Source organism: Cebus imitator, unplaced genomic scaffold, assembly GCF_001604975.1.
Source record: "Cebus imitator isolate Cc_AM_T3 unplaced genomic scaffold, Cebus_imitator-1.0 Scaffold24, whole genome shotgun sequence".
In the NCBI taxonomy this organism is placed as follows: Eukaryota; Metazoa; Chordata; class Mammalia; order Primates; family Cebidae; genus Cebus; species Cebus imitator.
Window position 1 is genome coordinate 860,353 of NW_016107339.1, and position 22,886 is coordinate 883,238.

The following is a 22,886-nucleotide window of genomic DNA, read 5'->3' on the forward strand; positions in this document are numbered from 1 at the left end:
GAAGCTATGTAACTTGATCAACATGACACAGTTGGCAAGTGGCAGACTGAGGACTTGGGTTCAAGTCTTCAGGCCCCAAATCCAGGGTTCTTTCTATACCACTTCACTGCCTTGTGCCTGTCGAAGTCTTGGCTGAGAAAGAATATAATGGTTCCCAGTGGCCAAGGGGCCCAAAAGTGGCCACAGACTAGCTCCCCCTGGTGCGCTGACCCACTATGACCCAGCGTGGAACCTGAGGAGCCCGGTGAGCCAAGGACCTGGAAAGACATCAACTGTTACCATGATTCTGTACTCTCAATCACCCTGGTCACCAGCCTTGCCTCATGCTGTCTGTCACTCTCCAGTGGTGGCTGTGCAGCAGGACTTGGAGAAGGCGGAGCTCTGGGGGCCGCAGGAGGGGCCTCCCCGCTCCTCGCATCAGCAGAGAGGCAGCCTGCTCCAGGAAAAGCGGGCTGAGGTTCTAGGCCCAGTTTATGCCACTTAACTGGTTATATAGCCGAAAGTATGTGACCAAGCCTCCCCAGCCTCAGTTTCCTCATCTGCAAAATGGGAATCATACCCATGCTTGCAACCCCACAGGGCAGTAAGGAGGACTACATTGGATAGTAAGCCCAACATATAGCTGGAGGGCCTTTTATGGTTGGTATGACAGGGCTCAAGGCAGGGCGAGCAGAACTGAGGGTGAACAAATGACCATGAATGTGAAATTTTAAGGAATGCCACAGCAAGGCCCGAAGGGCAGGTCTTTACAATCCATTTGTGGAGCTACTGACCAGTGCCATGATCTTGGGTAAGTCCCTCAACCTCCCTGGCTACACTTTCCTCAGCTGTCAAGTGGGTTTAATAATAATACTCATAGGATTTTTCTTTTCTTTTTGAGGACTGAAATTTTTATCTGTAAAGTGCCTACCTAGCCTAGCACAAGGCACAGAGTTGGTGCTGGATTTCTTTTGCATTAGAGGCTCTGGGTCCCCTCATTCTGGGCAGCTCATCTTTGACATGCTGGGCAGTAATGACTCACAGGGCCCCCCATGTGGGAAATGGGGTGCAGGGGAATTCTCTGGGTGATGGTGGTTAAGAATGCAAAATTCTGGCTCTGCTGCTTCCCAGTGGGAAAGTTTACATAACTACTGGCCTCTTGCACAGGATTAAATAATTTATAGACATGAAGTGCTTATTAGGAACAGTGATCACTAGTATAGAATAAGTGTTCAATAGAATCCTAACGATTACTGTGCTTGTTACCTGGTAGTCCTGACGACGGGAGTCGGTAGCACACAGGTGAGCTGCCAGCCGTAGGCCGCCAGGGAGTTCACCAGGGGCACGTAGTCTGTCTGCACCTCGACACCCTGGGGGAACAAGGCCAGCATTAGTGCCGCTGCTGCCATGAGCCAAGTCCCAAGCAATGAGAGGGGACTATTCCATCTGCCAATCCAGCAAAGCAGAAAAGAGGTGGCGGCGCCTGGCCGCTCAGAGGCTCCTGCTCCAGTGCTTGCTGACTTCAAAAGTTTAGAGTCAAACAGCCAATGGGATTTCCTGCTGGGCCCCAATTCAGCCTGTGACGTTGGCAGGGAATTGGAGCCAAAAGATTAATCCATTAATTTTGTTTTATTCTTGCCTGGACAAATAGCCTCCTGTGAGTTTTACAGATGAAGCATAATTGTCTCGCCTCTGAGAGGTATCCAGGGCATATAAGTACACGTGCTGCTCTGGATGAGTTCAGCGTGTTGTGGGGAGTTAACATATTTGACAAATGGCCAAGTAGTTGTTTGCGTCAGCCACAGTAGCAACACACACATGCACATCCACGCGTGTATGCACACATAGAAGCCACTTTGCCTATGTTACGTGCCCGTCCATGCAGGGATGAATGAATCCTGCCATTTTTTTTTTTTCTATTGCAAGGCTGGAATGCAGTGGTGAAATCTCAGTTCACTGCAGTCTCTGCCTCAGGCGATTCTCCTGCCTCAGCCTCCCGAGTAGCTGGGGCTATAGGCGCGCACCACCATACCCGGCTAATTTCTGTACTTTTTTAGTAGAGACGGTGTTTCACCATGTTAGCCAGGATGGTCTTGATCTCTTGACCTCATGATCTGCCTGCCTCAGCCTCCCAAAGTGCTGTGATTACAGGTGTGAGCCACCACGCCTGGCCTGCCATGTTTTATTTCAAATTAGGATCTGGATTAACTAATACTTGTCTTTGAATTTAAAAACTCAGCCCCCTGCTAGCACAGGGAGAGATGTGAGGCCCCTGCACTGGCTTTGACCACTGGGGGCGTTCTCACTGCAACAGGCCTCATTTCTTACTCCAGGATCTTCACTAACACTGAACGTGTAGCTCCCACCCCTGCCCCCTGTGTAATTGGACTCCCCATCCCTTCTAGTTTGGCTTCTTGTAGTTGGCTTCCGAAAATCTCAAACGTGTATCCAGATTCTTTCCACCCTGTATGCCCACATAGTTCATTTATCAAGAACTGTAGAGCCGTGGTGGGTGCAAAGGCATGGTTCTGGCCCCTGGAGGTCACTGGCTAACAGAGGCAACAGCACAAACGTGAGGAACTAGAAAACCTAAGGGCTCGCTGGCGCGGCCATGAGACTTTGAATGCCAGCAGAGGTGGGAGAGATCCCAGCCACAGTCAAAGCAGGCTTCCTGGGCATATACAAATTAGAAAGTAAAGCCAGGCCTAGAATTCCAAGGTCTGCGATCGGCTTAACTCAGAGGCAGCGCGTGTGACTGTGGTCTGGAGTACTCCACTCAGAGGGCGGCCATGTGTGGTGAGTGGCTATTCTGCTGGCGGCCCTTTGGGAAGAGAATCAGCTCATCTGGCTGCCCTGGGCAAGGGGGATGGAAGGGAGAGCAGGGAACCACCTGTCCCATCTCCTCAAATGGCTTTTAAAGCTTCTATAACTGGCTACCAGTTCCAGAGTGGCTACCAAGTCACCTGAACCCCTGGTGATTAATTTATCACTCTCAGCCTCAGTTTCCTCAGCTGTATAAAATGGGTGCTGGCCTATGTCAGTGGTTCCCAAAGCGTGGCCCCTGAGCCAGCAGCAGCAGCATCACCTGGGAACTTATGAGAAGCCCAGATTCTTGGGGCCCCATCCCAGACCTGATAAAGCAGGGACTCTGGGAGTAGCACCCCAGAATCTGTGCTTTAAAAAGCCCTTCCCAGTGGTCCTGATGCAGCTAGGTCTGAGAACCACCGCCTAGGTGATCGTGTAGGTCTCTTCTGGCAAAAGAAAAGTCTGTAATTCTGTGGCCAGAATCTATCAGCTGTTGCCTCGAATCTAACTTTTCCCATTATTCTCCATGTGCAAAAAAAAAAAAAAAATGTATTTTTAAAGGATCAGCTCTATTAGAAATTCTGCAGCAACACAAGGGAACGGATGGAGCAAGGGGAGAAAAGAAGGCAAGTGCTAAGGTTTGAATGTGTCACCCAGAGAGCTTCCATGTGTTGACAACTTAATCCACCATGCAGTGACACTGGATGGTGGGTCCTCGTGGGAGGTGTTTAGGTCAGGAGAGCTCAACCCTTGTGAATGGATTAATGCCAACTCAAGCAAAGGGCTTGAGGCTACGAGTTCAGTCTCTTGCTGTCTCCCCACTTGGATGACACAGCAAGAAGGCCCTCACAAGATGCTAGGCCCTTGACCTTGGACTTCCCAGCCTCCAGGACCAGGAAACGTCTGTCCTTTATGAATTGTCCAATCTCAGGTATCCTGTTACAGCAGCATGAGTGGACTCAGACAGGCAGAAGTGGAGAAGAGGAAGGGGAAAGAGGAAACTCAGTAAAGGAAGAGGGAAAGGGGAAGGGGGAAGGAGGAAGGGGAAAGGGGAAAGGGGAAAGGGGGAAGGGGGAAGGGAGCAGAGGAGAGAGAGGTATAGGGATAATCCATTTACAGGAGAGGCCAGGAGAGAACACCATTCTGGTCCCTTCCCTGAAGCCCCTATCAGGCCAGAGATGGCCCAGCAGTTGTGACCATCCTTTCTGCCTGGTCTCTGGGCACATGCATGCCTCCCTTCCAGACCAGCACAGCCAGTATTCCTCCTGCTGGGTGCCACGCTCACCACCTGCTCAAGGAGCCCTGGGGTTGCTTTATCCTGAGACCCCCTGCCCCCATCCCCATATTCCCAGTTTAGAGAGAGAAGGAAAAACAATTTTAAGTCCCTACTCAAGCTTTGGGAGGTTATGATTACTTGGGCCTATCAAGAATAACCTTCCCACTTTATCAAGCACTGTGACAAACCCGCCACAATCAGACAGTCGTCATGGCAACCAGGACAAGCTTTGGCGCCTCACAAAGCCCTGAGTGGCAGAATGGAGTCCTTTTATTGGTGGCTGCATCCCGGGCTGGGTTTTCTCTGCAGGCACCGGGAGCTTCGAGACAATGAACAACCCCTGCTGCAGCCCGACCCGCCTGCTTAGACCGCGAACCGGCTGCTTCCGTTTTGCTCCGTTTTATTTCATTTTGTCACTCTTAAAGAAAAAAACAGCAGGATTTCTCCCAAACATCTTTTCCCCCCAGGGTAGGAGGTGTCAGCCAGAGGGTGCGGAATCATAAAGCCCAAAAGCAAAAGGGAAAACACATGAGCCTGAACCCTCAACTCCCTCTCACCCTGCTTGAGAGAGCTGAGGGTTCAATCTCACGTGTTAATTTCTGGCCATCACATGGTGAGTTGACAAGTAAAATACAAAAGGTAGCGGTGAGATGTTGCACTCTGCCAGACTGTCCCACTCCAACTATTTGGGATGGTCTTGGCTTAATTAATGTTAAATGTGGTTTCCGTAAGCATCTATCAAACCCGTTTGTGTATTATCAATATAGGAAGGAGATGGCATTTCTAAAATACAAGATGAGCCTGTCAGTGAAAGACGCTTTTAAGTCCATTAGCTAAGAAAGGTGGTAGGAAACATAACCGGATGGAAGGCTCTCTTTGATCTGCTTTTTTGCGACACTCCAGTGAGGAGAGAAGAAAGCACCAACAGCACTCAAAAGCCAGCCTGCTCATCAAACAAAATGACATTTCTTTCTCTGAGTAGGAGCAAAAATTTTAATTAACTCTCCACTCTCCTGTGGTGGATACGTAATCTCCGCTCACACCTGGAGTGTTAAAAAATGGAGCATGTCCTGTGGTTTTTCAACTTGTATAAAAGGAATTCATTTGTGTTTATGGCTCTTTTTTCCTTTGTTCCCTATAATTTCTCCAGTGGTTGCAAATCAACGGAAGAAACAGACATTCTACACAACCTTTCTTTAGCCTCCAAAAAGTAGGACAACAGAACGTAGAGTTTACTAAGAAATGCATTTGTCATTTGATAATTTTGAAAGATCCTCTATGCAGGGAAATAATTAGGAATTCATAAATTGGTCCAGTGAGAAAGTCTGTATTCGGAATGTCAGTTTGCTCTTCTTCTCTCCTGTGTTTCATCCTGTGGAAGCAATCTGGGAGAAAAGAAGTTTGAAAGAAAATATTTTGCTCTTTATACATGATTGTAAATGAAGAAAGGAATTTGATTTCCTTGTCTGAAAGGTGCTTGAGACTACGTCTGAAGCACCTGCAAACAGTGACTGGGGACAGTTTGCCTCTGTTCCTGACATCCACGGGACTGAGCCCTTGCCCTTCACCAATCAGGGTACGTAAGGAACAGTCCTGCAAAAACTACTTCTGCATCTTTTGTAAAATTGCTACCATAACACTAATGCCCACAAATTACTGGCAAGGTGTGCTTATGCTACTCTTATTTTACTTATCAATTTTAAGCATCTTAATCTTCTACCGTGGGAAATAAAGGTTTAGTGCTCCCACATACATTTCTTATTTCCTTTTCCTTTGTGCTCCAAATGGTTATTTTATAATTTAAGGTAAATCAAAAGTCAGTGTTTGTGTTACCATAATTTTGCAAATATTGCTCAATTCTGGGTCAAATAATGTACTATGACCGTGCCTTCTTTTTTATATGACCCTTTATTTTTCCTAGAGTTAACTATTACCTCAATTTTTTTTTCATCTTCCTGGTTGTGTATGAACCCATCACTAATTTATCCCACATGTTGCAGTACCTCTATTTAATGCCCATCAATAAATATTCCATGTGCCCAAATACATTAGTTCCATTTTTTTCCCCCACTGGAGACATCATTTCTGAACCCTTGCTCCAATCTGGTCTGGTTGCTTTCCATCTCTGAGTTCTTCCTAAATTAGTGTCTATGGCTGGCATGTTCTCTTTTTTTGGTTTCCTCCTCATTTTGCAGGAGCACGTCCTCTAGTGACTCTCTAGGCAACAATGCCCTAGAAGTCATCTGAATCCATGCATTTCTAAAAATGCTTTTGTTTTAATTAACAAGTTAGGTACAGAAGTCGGGGCTGATATTGATTTATCCATCAAACTTTTTAAATTAACAAGTTAGGTACAGAAGTCGGGGCTGATATTGATTTATCCATCAAACTTTTGAAAGTATTCCTCTAGTAGCTTCTAGATGTCAGCAATGCTATTGAGATAATCTATTCTGATTACTGATACTTTAACTATAACCTGTTATATTGCTTTGAAAAGTTTTAGGATTTTTTTTTTCTCCCCTAGAAGTTCCAGAATTTAATGACAATGTGCTTGGGTGTGGGTCTTTTTTTCCTCAAAGGATTGTTCACCCAATGGCCTTGCAATCTGATTCTTGCCCTTCGGTTCTGCAAAGTGTTCCTACCACCCACCACCTTTGATAACTTTTTTCCACTCCATTTTCTATCTTTTCTTCTTTTTTCCTGGACCTGGTATTAATCAAAATGTGTGATAGATTGTTTTTTGTTTTGTTTTGTTTTGTTTTTGAGACAGCGTCCCTCTTGTTGCCCAGGCTGGAGTGCAATGGTACGATCTTGGCTCACTGCAACCTCCGCCTCCGGGTTCCAGTGATTCTCCTGCCTCAGCCTCCTGAGCAGCTGGGATTACAGGCATGTGCCACCATGCTCAGCTAATTTTGTATTTTTAGTAGAGACAGGGTTTCTCCATGTTGGTCAGGCTGCTCTCAAACTCCTGACCTCAGGTGATCCACCCACCTTGGCCTCCCAAAGTGCTGAGATTACAGGCATGAGCCACCGTGCCTGGCTAGATGTTTTAATTTTATTATCTTCCTTCACAATTTTCTTACTCTTTTAATTTTGCTTTCTGAGAGATTTCCTTCATTCTGTCTTCCAACTCATTATGTTTTTAAATTTTCTGCTGCCCTATTTTTAAGATCTAAAAGCTCTTTCTTATCCTTTGATTGCTTCTTTTTAAATAGCATCTCGTTTTTGTTTCACGGATACATTTACTTTATCTTGTTAAGTGCTTTCTTCTAATCCCTACATTATCTCTACAGTGCCCAGGTTGCATGAGACAGAGATGGGGAGCTAGAGATCTTACCGCACCAGGTTAGGACTTTAAACCAATGCCCTGTTTTTCAGCTCTGCAGTTCACATCCCCCAACCTCCCATCCTATGGTGATTTGTGCTTTGAAAATCACAGCTTTTCTGGGGTTCTGCAAGAGACAAATGGCACCCTTCTTGTCCAGGTTGTAGCTTCCTCCATTTTGCTAAATGAATTAGATTCCTCTATCAACTTTCCATCTTCTAAAAATTCACTGAAATCATTCATCTTCTACTTTATCTTCTTCTAATCTTTTTGTTTTTGTGGGCATCTATCTATCTACCTACCTACCTACCTGCCTACCTACAATTGAACCTCATTATTCTCGGTAGCTATGTTCAGTAAAGTCATTGTTAACAGTGCATTAGTGAATATTGAACCATTGCTCATAAGAGAAATACAGGGTTAGGGTCTTGCAAGCCTCTGGTCGCAACATTTTTGTAAACTGATCAATACATAACCTTGTTTAATAGATAGTGTTGATTCATGAACACTGAGCTTGCAGCCAGCTATAACTCCTGCCTGAACAAACCTTACCTATCACTGGTATTTTTGTTGTAAGCACATCATAGCCTTCCCGCACTTAAAAACTCTAGACAATACTTCAGCACTATGCTCAGGGGCTATTTTTAACAGCTAAATCACCAACAAAAAGCACAAAAATGTGAAACATGTGGCACTATGTGGACCACAAGGAGGACACTTGTTTTTAGTATGAACATTGAAACCAGACGCAGTATCACCTTGTTTGACCTTAGCTAGAAACGTGTGCGTCAGGCAACTCAAAATTTTTGCTGTTCTGCATATTTGCAAATGACCACAAAATGCCATTTGTATTGATTTAGGGGTTACAATAAATTTTAGTAAGCAGATGAATTTGCAAATATAGAATCTGAGAATATGAGAATTGCCGATATCTATCTAATTATATCATTCCTTTAGTTTCATTTCACTGGGATTTTTCAGAAAAGAAATAGATGCCTGTGTCCAATCCCCCTCATTTAATAAAATGTTATTATTTTAATGTTTAAAGGCAACACTGGAAGGCCTTTCTAAATAACTTAGAATCCAGAAACCAAAAAATAAAAATGACAAATTTGATTACATAAAAACTCATAGGTATGATATAAAAGACAAATGACAAAATGGAAAAATTTTGCAGCTCATATTACAGACAAAAAAGGCCTTCTAAAAATTGAAAAGAAAAAATCCAGCAATCCAAATTTTAAAAGGGACAAAGATATGGAGAGAGATCACAGAAGAGAAAATCCCAACACCCATTAAGCACATGAGAAAAGTGCAGACTCTCATGAGAGAAATGCAAATTAAAACTACCCTGAGATACTATTTTTTCACCTATTGAACTGTTAAAAATCCACAAGTTAGGCAACCCGCTTTGTTGCCAAGGCTGTGGGGAAGCACGTGTTCTTGTACACTGCTAGTGGAAGGGCTCATTGATTCAACCCTCCTGGAGAACAATTTTACGGTATCTTTCAAAATTACAAACACATTTACCCTTTGACCAACAATCTCACTTCTGGGAATTTATCCTACATATTAAAAAAGAGAAATGCACAAAGTTATTCACTGGATAGCTGTCTGCAATAGCAAGACACTGGAGACTACTCAAGTGCCCATCAGTGCTGGATTTGTGTTAACATTATGTTTCATCCAGACAACAGCTTGGAGAGCTGGGCAGTGGCTGCTCATGTGTTGAGCCGAGGCACATGGGACAAGGAGGGACAATGAGAGGGAATGAATTTATTCTAGACACACTGAGTTTGAGGAACCTGTGGAGATGTCCAGGAGGCAGCTAAATGAAACAGCCTGCGGTAGACAGAAAAATGGCCCCAAAGATGCCCACGACCTCATCCCAGGAGCCTGTGAAAATGTTCCCTTAACATCGTAAAAGGGATGTGGCCGATGTGATTACGCTAAGGATCTTGAGATGGAGAGTTTAGCCAGGATTATCCAGGTGTGCCCAGTGTAATCACAGGGGCCCTTACAAGGGACCGGCGGGAAGGCCAGAGTCAGGGGAGGGGATGTGATGGCAGCAGAGGCTGGAGTGATGCAGGGAAGGGGCCATGAGCCAAGGAACATGGACAGCTTCTAGAACCTGGCAATGGTAAGTAACAGATTCTCTCCTAAAAGTCTCCACAAAAAATGTGGTCCTGTCAACACCTTGCTTTTAGCCCCTTAATACTCATGTCAGACTTCTGACCTCAACAAATGTAAGACAATAAACTTGAGTTGTTTGAAGTCACTCAATCTGTGATTTGTTGCAGCAGCAACAGGAAACGAATCTGCAGCTCAGAGCCAGGGAAAGGTTAGGATGGGGATAAACACCTGGAGGTGCTGATGGACACAGGGTAGGTGAAAACTCCTGGAGGGATGAGGCTGGCTGAGGGCTGGGTTTCCTTGTGAGGAGGTGAGCAGAAGATGAATGAAAACATGGGCTGAGTGAGAAGGAATCAGCCCTTGGACAATCCAGCATGGGAAACAGACTTAAGAAGGGACTTTGTACCACATTTTGTTTATTCAGTCCATAATACTATGCAGCCATAAAAAGGAACAAATCATGTCCTTTGTGGGATAGGGATGGAACTGGAAGCTGTTATCCTCAGCAGACTAATGCAGGAACAGAAAATCAAACAGCACATGTTCTCACTTATAAGTGGGAGAGCTGAATGATGAAAACACATGGACACATGGTGGGGATCAATACACATGGGACCTGGCGGGGGTGCGGGGAGAGGGAGAGCATCAGGAAGAACAGCTAATGGATGCTGGGCTTAACACCTAGGTGATGGCCTGATCTGAACAGCAAACCACCATGGCACAAATTTACCTATGTAACAGACCTGCACATAAGGCACTTGTACCCTGGAACTTAAAATAAAAGTTGAAGAAGAAAAAAAGGAAAGAAGGGAATTTGATCACACCATCAAATATCTCAGGAGGGCAAGTCACAAGAAGCCTGGAAACTGTCTGGATGGATGGTGAGGTCTGGGAAGGCCACAGGCAGGACTCTGCAGGAGGGAAGTGGCTGACGGCAAGGTCAAGTGGCAGCTGCCAGTTCAGAGGAGGCAGAGCCTGCTGGGGCGTTCTCAGGGCTGCCTGGACCCTGCTCGGCACACGCTGGCCACAGTGGCACTCAGGAGGGCAGGGGTCCTGCTTTCATATGGCCATGGAAAGTGGAGATCCACAGGCAGGGCAGAGGGGAATGCCAAGCTGGAAAGAAGGGCCACTTCACCTAACAAGTGGAAAGCTGATGCTAGAACACGGGGGTGCGGCACTGTTGCAGAAAACTCCATGTGGTCCTCAGGATGCTTTGGGCAGGGCTATGCCTGGGACCACTGTTCATTCATGAATCTCCACAGTCAGCCAGCCTGGCTCTGTGCTGACCACTTGGGAAGCCTCTTCTGCCCCAGGAGATCCCAGTCTATGGGTGGGGAGAACAAGCACATGGTTCCCATCGGTGGAGCCCTTGGAGGTGAGGTGGAGGGAGGGAGAGGGGAAGGGGCGACCTGCTGCTCTGTGGAGAAAGAGCAAAGCCCTCTGCAGCCAGCGCAGCCGGCCTTCCTCACCCTCAGCCTCCCCAGGCCTCCACAGGAGGAGGGGATGGCGCGCTGGCCAGCTAGAGATGCTGTTTTCTCCTTTGTTTTACACACAATGCCCCAGAAAAACATTTTACTGATATGTAATTAGGCCAACATAACAGAGCCTAAGAGAGCAGTCTTCTCATTTTAGACAACTTTGGCTTTCATAATGTTCAAAGAGAATAATTTAAAAAAAAAAAAAAAAAGCTTAGTTCTTAGATGCAGAAAAGGAGGCAGAGGAAAATACATGTAGTGCATAAAAAGCTTCAGCTCCGAGACTCTTTACACACCCACTGCTGGTGAATTCACATCTTTGCCTGATTTCCTCTCCCAGGTAAGAAAGGTGGCAAACTCAGTAGCCTTTTAGGAGCTCAATGAAATAAAAATAATAATTGTTTGTATTACATGAAGCCTACTGTTTGGAAGAATGGTGTCTATTATGACCTCCCTGTGTCCAGTTCGCTTCCCAACACAACTTGACAGCTCCTCCCATAAAGGAGAGACTCCCTCTGGTCACCCCTTGAATCTTGGCTGGTCTTGGAACTTTCTGACAAACAGGATATGGCACACGTGACATTATGGTCATCCTGGACCTAGGCCTCAAGGGGCCTTCCTGTTTCTGCTCACTCACCAGGACCCCTGCCTACGCCATGAGGACAGGCCCAGGCTGGCCTTCGGATGATGAGAGACCCGTGGCCCTGCCAAGCAGCAGACGTGAGAGATGCCATCTCACAGCTCTAGCTGTGGTCCACTCATCAGCGCCTGCAGGCACACGCGTGAGCCCATGAGATTAGTCAAGCCTCGTCCAGATCAGCAAAATCACCCAGCTGACCTGCGTAGGTTACGATTTTAACTTACTAAGCTTTGGGGAGCTTTATTACACAGCAGAAGCTAACTGATGGATTACTATTATTCTAAGAAGAGCCAAATATCAGGCAAACCTCTAGGAGGAAAGTTGCAATGAAAGTCACCTCATTTGATTTGAGAGAAATACAGCGATATGGTTACTGCTGAAGGGGAGTGTTGCTGATTTGTCACCACACTCAAGGCTGGCACACCTATCCCTCATTTTCTCCAGGCCAGTGTGTTGCATTACCTCTGGAGCACTGACATCTAATTTATGATAACCTACTGTGAGGCCCAGCAGTGCCACCAGCTCACCCTGGAAGAGAGAGATAAAAACCCACACTGGGTAGATCGTCCTGGCTCGAGACGTTGCCCTGGTTTCTCCTAAATCGCTATGCCAAGCTGGCAAGAAAACCAAACCTGCACATGCAAGATAACACTCTCCTGGATTCTGGGACACGCTGGGTGATCTGGTCCTGGTACGTGTGGTTTCTCTAAAGTCAGTTACTTGGAAGGCAGAAAGAAGAAAGGGGCTACAGGATGGAAGGGCAGGAGATGGCAATGCTGGTCTTATTATCAGGGCTGTCTGCTCACACACACCTGCACGGGCAGAATGAGAACCAGGCGAGGCTTGCAGCCACGCAGGGCTACCCGATCATAGGGAAGGTAATGAGGCCGGACGTGCAGAGACTCAGGGGTGACGCTGGGGCCACCTCTGACCCATAGCAGGCACAGCCACAGGCACTGCAGTTCTGACTGTGGTTAAGCAACACAAAGCCGTCACATCCTGTCAGCTGCTCATCGGGACCACATACGCAGCACAGGGTTCCTGTCCTCCAGAAGCTGACATCTCACACAGCTTCCGGGTGAGGGTACTCCCAGGCCGACTTAGAAGCAGCTTTGTTTGACAACAATTAAAAAAGAAACATTTTCTCCATCCAGAGACTTGCCAAGTCCCTCCCACTTGCTTTGATGAGAGAGGAAACTAGACTTTTGGGGAGTAAATGAGACCTGCCACTTTAGTACTCTCTTTAGACCATCAGAGAGATGAAAGGGGGATTATATATCATATCTTTAACTCTTCTTTCTAATTTTTCACCTTATCTATTACTTAGAAAGGAGATTAAAAAAAAGAGCTTTTCCAAAGTTTATAATTAAAAGATATTTATTTTGGAGTCAGGGACTTGGGGAGAAAGCCAGTCTGTCTGCAGAAATTCTAAAACCAAAACACTGTCAAAGTTATCCCCTCCACCTACCAGCAGTGGATTCCCAACAGCCTACCAATAATCATAAAATGCAAACCCAGAAGTCTCTGAATAAAGATTGATTCAAACCTTAAGGTGGGGGGCCAGGCATGGTGACTCACGTCTGTAATCCCAGCACTCTGGGAGGCCGAGGCGGGCAGATCACAAGGTCAGGAGTTGAGACCAGCCTGACCAACATGGTGAAACCCTGTCCCTACTAAAAATACAAAAAAAATTAGCTGGGCATGGTAGCGCATGCTTGCAATCCCAGCTACTCAGGAGGCTGAGGCAGGAGAATTGCTTGAGTCCAGGATGCAGAGGTTGCAGTGAGCCGGGATCACACCATTGCATTCCAGCCTGGGCAACCGAGTGAGACTCAGTCTCAAAAAGAAGAAAAAAGTGGGGGTTGGGGGGGGTGGAAATGGGGATTAAAGGTTATTTCACTGTCCTGGCTAACAACAAACAGAGCCACACAACACACCATATGCTGGCCTGTCACAGCCTTGACTCACTAAGGAAAGGATTGGGTAAGACATGGGTTGCTGGGAAAAACTCAACACAACGGAATTCTCCCTGACTTTCTCCACCTTGTAACTTCAAGGTGTCATGTTCTCAAGCCGTGCTGGGGCAATCACAGTTGACCAATATTCTCTTTGTGGTGACTCAACTGTCAGTATCATGTTGCTATAGCTACCACAGTTCTAGCTCAACCCTCTCCTCTTATGCCCTGCTCTTCTTTATACCAAATTGCATCGCACTAGTCCCACGGCATGCTCTCTGAGGACCTGGCTCTGATAGGGCTTCTGAGGTGCCAGAAACCTCCAGCTGGAGTATCCTGCCTTCAGGACACATCAGACCTGTTCATGAGTCCAACACCACAAGTCCTGCAATCCACTTCCCACTCGGTCTGGCTGCCTGCACTACCAGAGGTAAATCCACCAGATCCATAACAGATGCTCTGCTGGTCCATCAGCATCTGCACTGAGACCTACCACGGGACAAGCTGATGATGAAAAAACCAAAGTCAGGAAAATTAAAATGGTCTCAGAGAGACAGGCCAACTCTATTTGGGGTCCTCTAGAAAATCCTCCCATCACCCTGTTCCCTGCCCTGCCATTTCGGCATATTGATCACAACCTGGCACTTACTTGATTTTCTGCTCCTGCACTAGAACACAAACTCCGTAAAAGCAAGGAGTTTATCTTGTTGCTGTTGAATCCCAGGCACTTAAGGAAGTATTTGTTCGATAATTAGTTGCTGAGAGATTGAATAAATGCATGTGTCCTAGCATTTTGGGGGTAGGTTCTGCCACCATTGTTTTATATTCTCAGTCTTATCAAAATTGCCATAAATCATACCTAAAATAATGAGACATGAGTTTGCCACCAGAAATGTGAGTTAATTTGCCAGGATGCTGTGTTTCCGTTTTTTCTTTTTTTTTTTTGAGACAAAGTCTCACTCTTTCACCCTGGCTGGAGTGCAGTGGTGTGATCTCAGCTCATTGCAACCTCTGCCTCCTGGGTTCAAGCGGCTCTCCTGCCTCAGCCTCTGGAGTAGCTGGGATTACAGGTGCCTGCCTCTACGCCCAGCTAATTTTTTATATTTTTAGTAGAGATGGGGTTTCATAGTGTTGGCCAGGCTGGTCTCAAACTCCTGACCTCATGATTCGCCCACCTTGGCCTCCTAAAGTGCTGGGATTACAGGCATGAGCCATTGCGCTTAGCTGTGTTACCATTTTTATGGGCATTTTGTATGTGAAAGTTGGAAGTATATCCATGTATGAAAATTAGACGCAGTCATGTACTGACCATCAAGCACAAGGCCATTATTAAACTAGCCACACACAAACTTGTTCCTTCCCTGTTCTGTGCCATTGCAGTGACAGAAGGCCTTATCAGGAGGTAGTGTCTGTTTCTCCATCTCTTGACTCTGAGCTGGTTTTGTGACTTTCTTTGGCCAATAAGACCTTAACAAATGTGATGCAAACCGCAGCATGAAATAAGCTAGCACACAGGGGCTTGCCCACTTGCAGCTCTTGGGAATCCTGTGGCTGCCATCCTGTGAAGAAGTTAAGGTTAGCTTACTGAATGTTAAGATACACAAGGCTCTGTTGTTCTAGCCAACTGCCAGACATGAGTGAGGCTACTTTAGATCATTCAGCCATCAGCTGACATATGAGAGAGCCCAGCAGAGATCAGCAAGGTCGCCCTATGGGAGAAGAACCGATCAGATGACCTGAAGAATCATGAGCTAATACAGGATTATTTGAAGCCACTAAGTGTGGAATGGTTAGTTACATAGCAAAAGCCAACTGATACAGACTGTAAAACAAAACATCCTACAAACATTTAATGGAGACAAGTCTATCTACTTTCAAAGTGACTTTGTCTTTATATAGGAAGGTAACTCTGCAGAATCCTGTGGCTCAAATAGGGTTTTTTGTTTGTTTTTTTGTTTTTGTTTTTTTTTTTTTTTGAGACGGAGTTTCGCTCTTGTTACCCAGGCTGGAGTGCAATGGCGTGATCTCGGCTCACCGCAACCTCCGCCTCCTGGGTTCAGGCAATTCTCCTGCCTCAGCCTCCTGAGTAGCTGGGATTACAGGCATGCGCCACCATGCCCAGCTGATTTTTTGTATTTTTAGTAGAGACGGGGTTTCACCATGTTGACCAGGATGGTCTCGATCTCTTGACCTCATGATCCACCCGCCTCAGCCTCCCAAAGTGCTAGGATTACAGGCGTGAGCCACCGCACCTGGCCCCAAATATGTTTTAAATAGAATAATGTTTTCGTGCTAATCCCTACCCCTCACCTTCTTGCCCAAACCCACTTCCGAACAACATCAAGAATTTTCAAGGTAAAGTCAAAGGTAAATTTGTTTTCATGGGATAAAAATTCACTAGTTTCAAAAAGTAAGGGGCTCAAGAAAATGAGAAGACAAGTCACAGACTAAGAGAAAATATTTGCAAAAGCCATATCTGATAAAGGACTTTTATCCAAAATACACAAAGAATTAATAAGACTAAACAAGCAAAGAAACAACCCAATTTAAAAATGGGCAAAAGATCTGAACAAGTAACTCACCAAAGAAGATATATAGGTAGCAAATAATAAGCATATGAAAAGATGCTCAACATCATATGTCATTAGGGAAATGCAAATAAAACAAGATGCCATGACACCCACGTTAGATTGGCCAAGATTCAAAACACTGACAACACCTGAGGCCGGCGAGGATGCGGAATAACAGCAACTCGCATTCACTGCTGGTGGGGATGGAAAATGGTGCAGCCACTACAGAAGACAGTTTGGCAGTTTCTTACAAAACTAGACACACTCTACAATACGATCCAGCAATCATACTCTTCAGTATTTACCCAAATAAGCTGAAAACTTTTGTCCTCACAGAAACCTACATACACATGGCTGTTTATAGCAGCTTTATTCATAACTATTAAACCTCGGAAGCAACGAAGATGCCCTTCAGTAACTGATAGAGAAACTGTGGTAGAACCATACAAAGAAATATTATTCACCACTAAAAAGAAATGAGCTATCAAGACATGGAGGAGCCTTAAACCCATATTACTAAATGAAAGAAGACAATTAGAAAAGGTACATACTGTATGATTCCTATTATACAACATTCTGGTAAAGGCAAAATTATAGAGAAAATAAGATCAGTAGTTTTCAGGGATTGAGGGTAGGGAAGGATGAATAGGCAGAACACAGAGGATTTTTTAGGGCAACAGAATATAAGGAATAGCTGGTCTCTGACTCAAGGAGTTTTTGCATAGCAATTCGACAACTTAATTTTTCCATTCCTAGGTGAGGTGAAATGTGGTTGTTTCAAAAGGAAGGGAGAGCAAAGCCAGCTGATGGTCTTATAGATGGTCCCATAAAGATGGTGGCATTAGGGTTGGGCTGGAAAGGGTGAGCAACTGCCTCAAAAGTGAAGATCTGAGGGGGAGCAGGGTCTCAGCAGCAGGTGGGCAATCACAAAGAAGCATGGGCTGGGATCTGGAAGTGTTCGCTGGGTCACAGCCCAGAGCACTTGGAGGGAAGTAGGAGAGACATTCTTGGCCTGTATTAAACTCTTTTTCATTGGAATTGCTATCAAATCAGGTATTCTCCATTCTATATTATTGATTTTTTGAGCTTAAATGCAATTTTTTGATACTTAAGTGTATTCTTATTACATTGTATTGGGCTGGTTTTGGTCCAACATTCGTATACTAAGAGGTAATGAGATTGGAAGAGGTTTGAGAAGTCAGGGAAACCTACTCAAAAAAAAAAAAAAAAGAAAGTGGATTAGATCAGTAATTTTCAAGATTGTCTTGTTTCTTTATTTTATTAGTAAGATACTTTCTATAAGCCTCAGCTATAATTTAGAAACAACATGTATAAACAGATACATTCAGAAAAAGCAGCTCTGGTTGACACTGGCATGGGTGGCTGGTCCAGTGTCTTCCCCGCTCTCAGACATGCCCTGGTCTTCTTCCCCCTCGCCCAACTAGAGTGCTTTTGTGGAGTCCAAGAGCATCCACGTTCTTTAGATCCTTAGGGCCACCCAGGATATTCAGTGGCTCCCAGAATCGGGTCTCTTTAGGCCCACCAGCTTCTAGATCCCTACACAACCCCTGAAAAAGATGTGAACAAGACAAGGCACAGGATGGCAGCAGAGGGGCCAGGAAGAAAGACTCCTCCAACGAAAGCACATCCTTGTGGCCTCTCAGCCAGTTACGCGCCAGCCATAGGCCCTTCCTTTTTATTTAGTTGTATTAAAAGTCTTGGCCAGGTGAATTTCAAAGAACGTATTTCAAGGATTGGTGACAAGAACACCCTCCAGCCTTTTATGTTCACTGATTTAATACACTTCAGTTCTCTCTGGAGAACCATTTGCCCTCTCTTCATCTGTGGCTCTCAAACTACCTATGCATTTGAAAAGCTCTTTTAGGAGGCCACATGGAAAGCATAAGAAATGGAGGCAGCCCCTAGGAGCAAAGACCAGCTCCCGGATAACTGCCCGCAAGAAAACAAGGACCTCAGACCTGCAACCACAAGGCCAACAACCTAAGTGAGCTTGGAAGTGGATTCTTCCCACTAAAGCCTCTAATAAGGAACACAGCTCTGCTCACATCGATTTCAGTTTAATGAGACCCTAAGCAGTACAGGACCCAGTTCAGCCCACCTGGATTTCTAACGTACAGGAACTATAAAATAAGGGTGTATGTGTGTGTGTGTGTGTGTGTGTGTGTGTGTGTGTGTGTGTGTGTGTGTGTGTGTGTGTAAGGCTCTTACAGAATTATCTTCCACCCTTTTATTTCAAACACATTGAGAAAACCTAAAGATACAGCCCTTGTTGTCGCCTTGAGCCCTTAACTTGCCAGAGGATGCCTAAACATTATTTCTGGGCGTGTTGTGAGGGTGTTTCTGGAAGAGATTAGCATTTGAATTGGTCAACTGAGTAGTCTAGATGTCCCTCCCCAGTGTGAATGAACATCATCCAGTCATTGAGGACCTGAACAGAACAAAAGTGCAGAGGAAGGCTGAATTAACTCTGCCTGACTGCTTGAACAGGAGGGTCCATCTTCTGCCCTTGTTGCTCCTGGTTCTCAGGACTTGGGACCCGGACTGGAATCTATACAATCAGCTGCCAGTTCTCAGGCCTGCGAACTACACCACCGGCTTTCCTGGGTCTTCAGCCTGCAGACACCAGACTGTGGGACTCCTCAGCCTCCATAATCACGTGAGCCAAAACATAATAAACCTGTGTGTGTGTGTGTGCATGTACACACGCGCAATCTCCTGTTTTACTGGAGAACCCTAATACACTTCTTTCTTATCATTATGTGACATATACTGAATATTTTAAACCGCATTTGTCACAGGATTTTGAAAACATGATCATTTGTTTCATCCCCTCTTCCTCTGCAGCAAGAATCTAAATCCATTTTGCCCCATCATCTTCACCAGAGCAGCATACTTGCCTCTCCCCTCATCAGATTTAAAAGGTTCCTGTGATTTAGGGCCTTCCAGCACCCCTCAGGAAGCTTGACAATGAAGAGGAATTATTGATGAATGTGGAAAGGCCAGGGGTGGGTATTCATTTTTAATGACTGCACTCCTTCCCTTGACTAAATGGAATCAATCCTTCCTGCCTGAATTCCATCCATTCATCATGCTCTCACAGTGGCTGACACACAGTAGGAACTCAGTATTTATTTGTTGGATAAATTTTTTAAAAGATATAACTTACTTATATCACTAAATTTTGTATATGAAGTAAAATATGGATGTCTGAGAAAATAGCACAATTGAGTTTATGGAAGAAAAAAGTGCAGATAGAGATTAAAGGTCAAATACTTCTTTTTGTCATCTAATTATCCAAACTGTCAACAAGTCCAGTCTTCTTGAAAATAAGGAGCATCCTTGCCTTGCTAGTTGCCCTCAGTGGCAAATTCTGTCGGGTGCCAAGGCCGACAGCCCCTTGATTGCCCAGGCTCCTTCCTCACTGACACTCCCCAGGCCTGGACAGCCATGACTCTTGACAAGTGGCATGGGTCTGTGACTCAGCCCTGGCCAATGAGACCTGAGGGAATGAATCTCTGTTGGGGGTTTCTGGGAAAGGTTTTACTTGCTAATAAAAAGGGACCTGTGGCAAGAAAAACTGCCCCTGTTTTTCACCCTTGTTATCACATTTGCATGAGACACCTGGTATTGCCACAGCCACACAGTGAGGAGGATCATGAGAGGCCTGCGGACAGGCTGAGCATGAGTGCAGAAAGATGGCAGCACCTGGGTCCCTGGTGGCATCTTTAAGCCATTGAAAAATCTGTCTCTGCCACCTCCCCACTTTGTTCGAGACTTCCTGCTCAGTAAGATGAGATGAAAGCCCCTACGGCTTAAGCCCCTTTTAGTGGGATTTTCTGCTATGAACAGTGGAAAGCAACCCAACTGATAACCATGACCACCACCGTCATTCTATTTCCCTGGGTTTCTGTTGGCCTTGCCCCCATTCTGGCCCTTTCTCCAGGGCCAATTGTCAAAATGCACAGCTCTCTGAGGAAAATACCACCATGGCTCCCTTCAACCCACTGCAAGAAGTCCAGGCCCTTGCCTCAACCACAGTCTTCCCCAGACTCTTCACATGCAAGCTCACTGTCAAGGACACCCTACAGGGTGACCCTGGAGACACGTCCATGCATGTGATATCCATCTTAGGTTGGCTATACCAAATGACCACAAAATTGGTGGCTTACAACAATAGAAATTTCTCACAGTTCTGGAAGCCAGAAGTTCAAAATCAGTATCACTGGGTCAAAAATCAAGGTTTTAACAGGCCCACGCCCCTCTTGGAGGCTAAGCCTCCAAACAATCCACTCATTGTTTTTTTCTGGCACTAGTGGCTGCTGGCATTCCTTGGCTTGCGGCCTCATTACTCCAATCTTCAAAGCATTTTCAACTTTACTCTGCCTTCACCTCTATGTGTAAAAAATTTCCCTCTGCCCCTCTGTTAGACAGATGCGCACCCACCTCTCTGTGCACACCACCTCCTCTCTGGAAGAAGCTTTCTCTGGGAAAGGGGAACTAGGGAAGTGAGGATAAGAGGTGGGAGGAAGATGCAGTCTTTACTAGATACACATCTGCACTGTAAGCATTTTGTTTAAAATTATTATAAAACTTCCAATAACTTTTATATCAATTTGCAACCTAATATTTCTGAATGGAATTTTTTTTACACATGCTCTGTCTTAGGCCAGGTTCCCCAGAAGCAGACCCTAAGACAAGCATTCATGTGCAAGTAACTTATTAAGGAAGTGCTACCAGTGAGGGAGCAGGGGAAGTCGGACAACAAAGTGGAAGCAGCCCAATAAGGACACAATTTTAAGAACATCCCGTGACCAGTGGCTTAGTCTGATCCCAAGGGGAGCTCTGAGGGGTGAGTTATGCTCAGAGTTGTCCCCATCTGACGCCAGGGAGCAGGGCTTTCATACACCCACCCTCCTCATGATCCTCATCACAGTGTGACTGTGGCAATTCCAGGTGTCTCATTGACAAGGACCACCCCAGGGGCACTTGTGGCTCTTGTTGCCTAAAGCAGGGCAGGCTCCAGAAGCTCAGGAGCAGGGCTCTGCTAAGAGGCACAGGTGCTGCCTGTTGGAGCTTTGTACAGTGGTGAAAGGGAGCCCAGGCATCCAGTAGATCACTGACATTATCCATTATGTGTTCTAATTGTGAAAAAAAAATTAATAGATGTGCCTTCTCTTCCACCTGGCCTCTGCTCCTGTCACTTCGCACAGGAAGTGGCAGAAGGACCTAGCCACTTCTTTTGTAGGATGTCTTCTTCCCCAGGCTCCTTGATGTGTGGAGCCTCAGCAAATGCCCCTTTGCATCCTTGTTCCTGGGCACCAAGGAGCAGTCACTCTCTTTGACCCTATGGAGTTTCCCAGTTCCCTGAGAGTTCTGTTATGGAACCTCTAATCTCCACCATCTCAAATGGTTTTCATTCTTATGTAATCTTCCATGGAGTAAGTCCAGCCCACCTGCCCCATTGGGGCATCATCTCTGCATCCTGCCACTGCCACAATCCACACACATTTCAGAACCCCCAGGCCAAGTGGCTACTGCCAAGGAGGAGGCAGAGGGAAAATTCTGGCTAAAAAAGATAAAAGAGGGACAGACAGCCATCTTAGGCTCCACTATCCGAGCACAGGGTCGAAGCTTCAGATCACAAGTCAGGACTCAATAATCAGATTGTGGCTTTTGGGGATCACTATTTCTAAATGTAATCTTTTCCCCATCATTATGGGAAGGGAAATGGCTTATCTGGGGAACACAAACTGTACAAACAAAGCTCTTCTCTGTGTAGTTCTAATCAGCAGGAAAGCACTAGAGATCCTCTCCAGAAACGAGGAAAAATTATTTCAAAAGTTCAGGGGAAAGTTTAATATGGCCCCATGGCAAGAAATACTCACAGAGACACTGGCTCCAGGTGGACATGTCACCCTAAAATACAAGTTGGAGGCAACTAAGGAAAACCACTGTGGCTGTGGAGAAGGATGAGTTTGAATGTACAAGGACAGAGGGGGTACCTGAGCCTCCAGGGATGGTGACAAAAGTGAGGTAAACCCAAAAAGAGGAAGACTGAGCCTGGAATGAGCTGGGCTGTGCAGCTGGCGTGAGGTATACACATATGCACCTAACCCTGGAATGAGATGAGATATGCGAACTACGTATGTGCATATGTGCTCATGTATACACACCCCGTTTAAAATCATGCTCAAAGCAAGAAGCTGCACAAGAAAAGAATATGTTCAAGATAATAAAAGTGGAATTATTCAACTCCTAGTTTACTTTCTTGTCTATAAGGAGATAAATACGGCTAAAGTCTAAGAGATTGTGAAGTTTTCTCCCCATTAATGGCATCACAGTATTTGCATCTGTATTCATCAGGATTCTCCCGAGAAAGAGAATCAGTAGGTTATCTTGCATCTAGAAAGATTTATTTTGAGGAACTGGCTTACATGGCTGTGGAGGATGTGAAGTTCAAAGTTTGCAGGGTAGCCCAGTAGGCTAGAAATTCCAGCAGGAGTGAGTGTTGCAGTTTTGAGTCTGGATGCTGAATTCCTTCCTCTTCGGGGACCTCAGTCTTTTTTCTTAAGGCCTTCAACTGATTGGATGAGGTCTGCTCACATTATAAAGGGTATATGCTTCTACTGAGTTGAATGTTAATCACATCTACAAATACTTTCATAGCAACATCTAGATTGGTGTTTGATCAAGTAACTGAGTACCAT

General features: G+C 45.5%; 1 protein-coding gene across 5 annotated transcripts in view; it reads right to left on the minus strand.

Annotated features, from left to right (window-relative positions):
* Positions 1-22,886, minus strand: part of RFTN1 (raftlin, lipid raft linker 1) — a 206,483-nt gene that overhangs the window by 9,713 nt on the left and 173,884 nt on the right. For all 5 annotated transcript variants that reach the window (XM_017522502.1, XM_017522503.2, XM_037736225.1 and 2 more), the window contains exon 8: positions 1,246-1,349. In XM_017522502.1, coding sequence (XP_017377991.1) covers positions 1,246-1,349 — 104 coding nt within the window. The remainder of the gene's footprint in view (positions 1-1,245; positions 1,350-22,886) is intronic.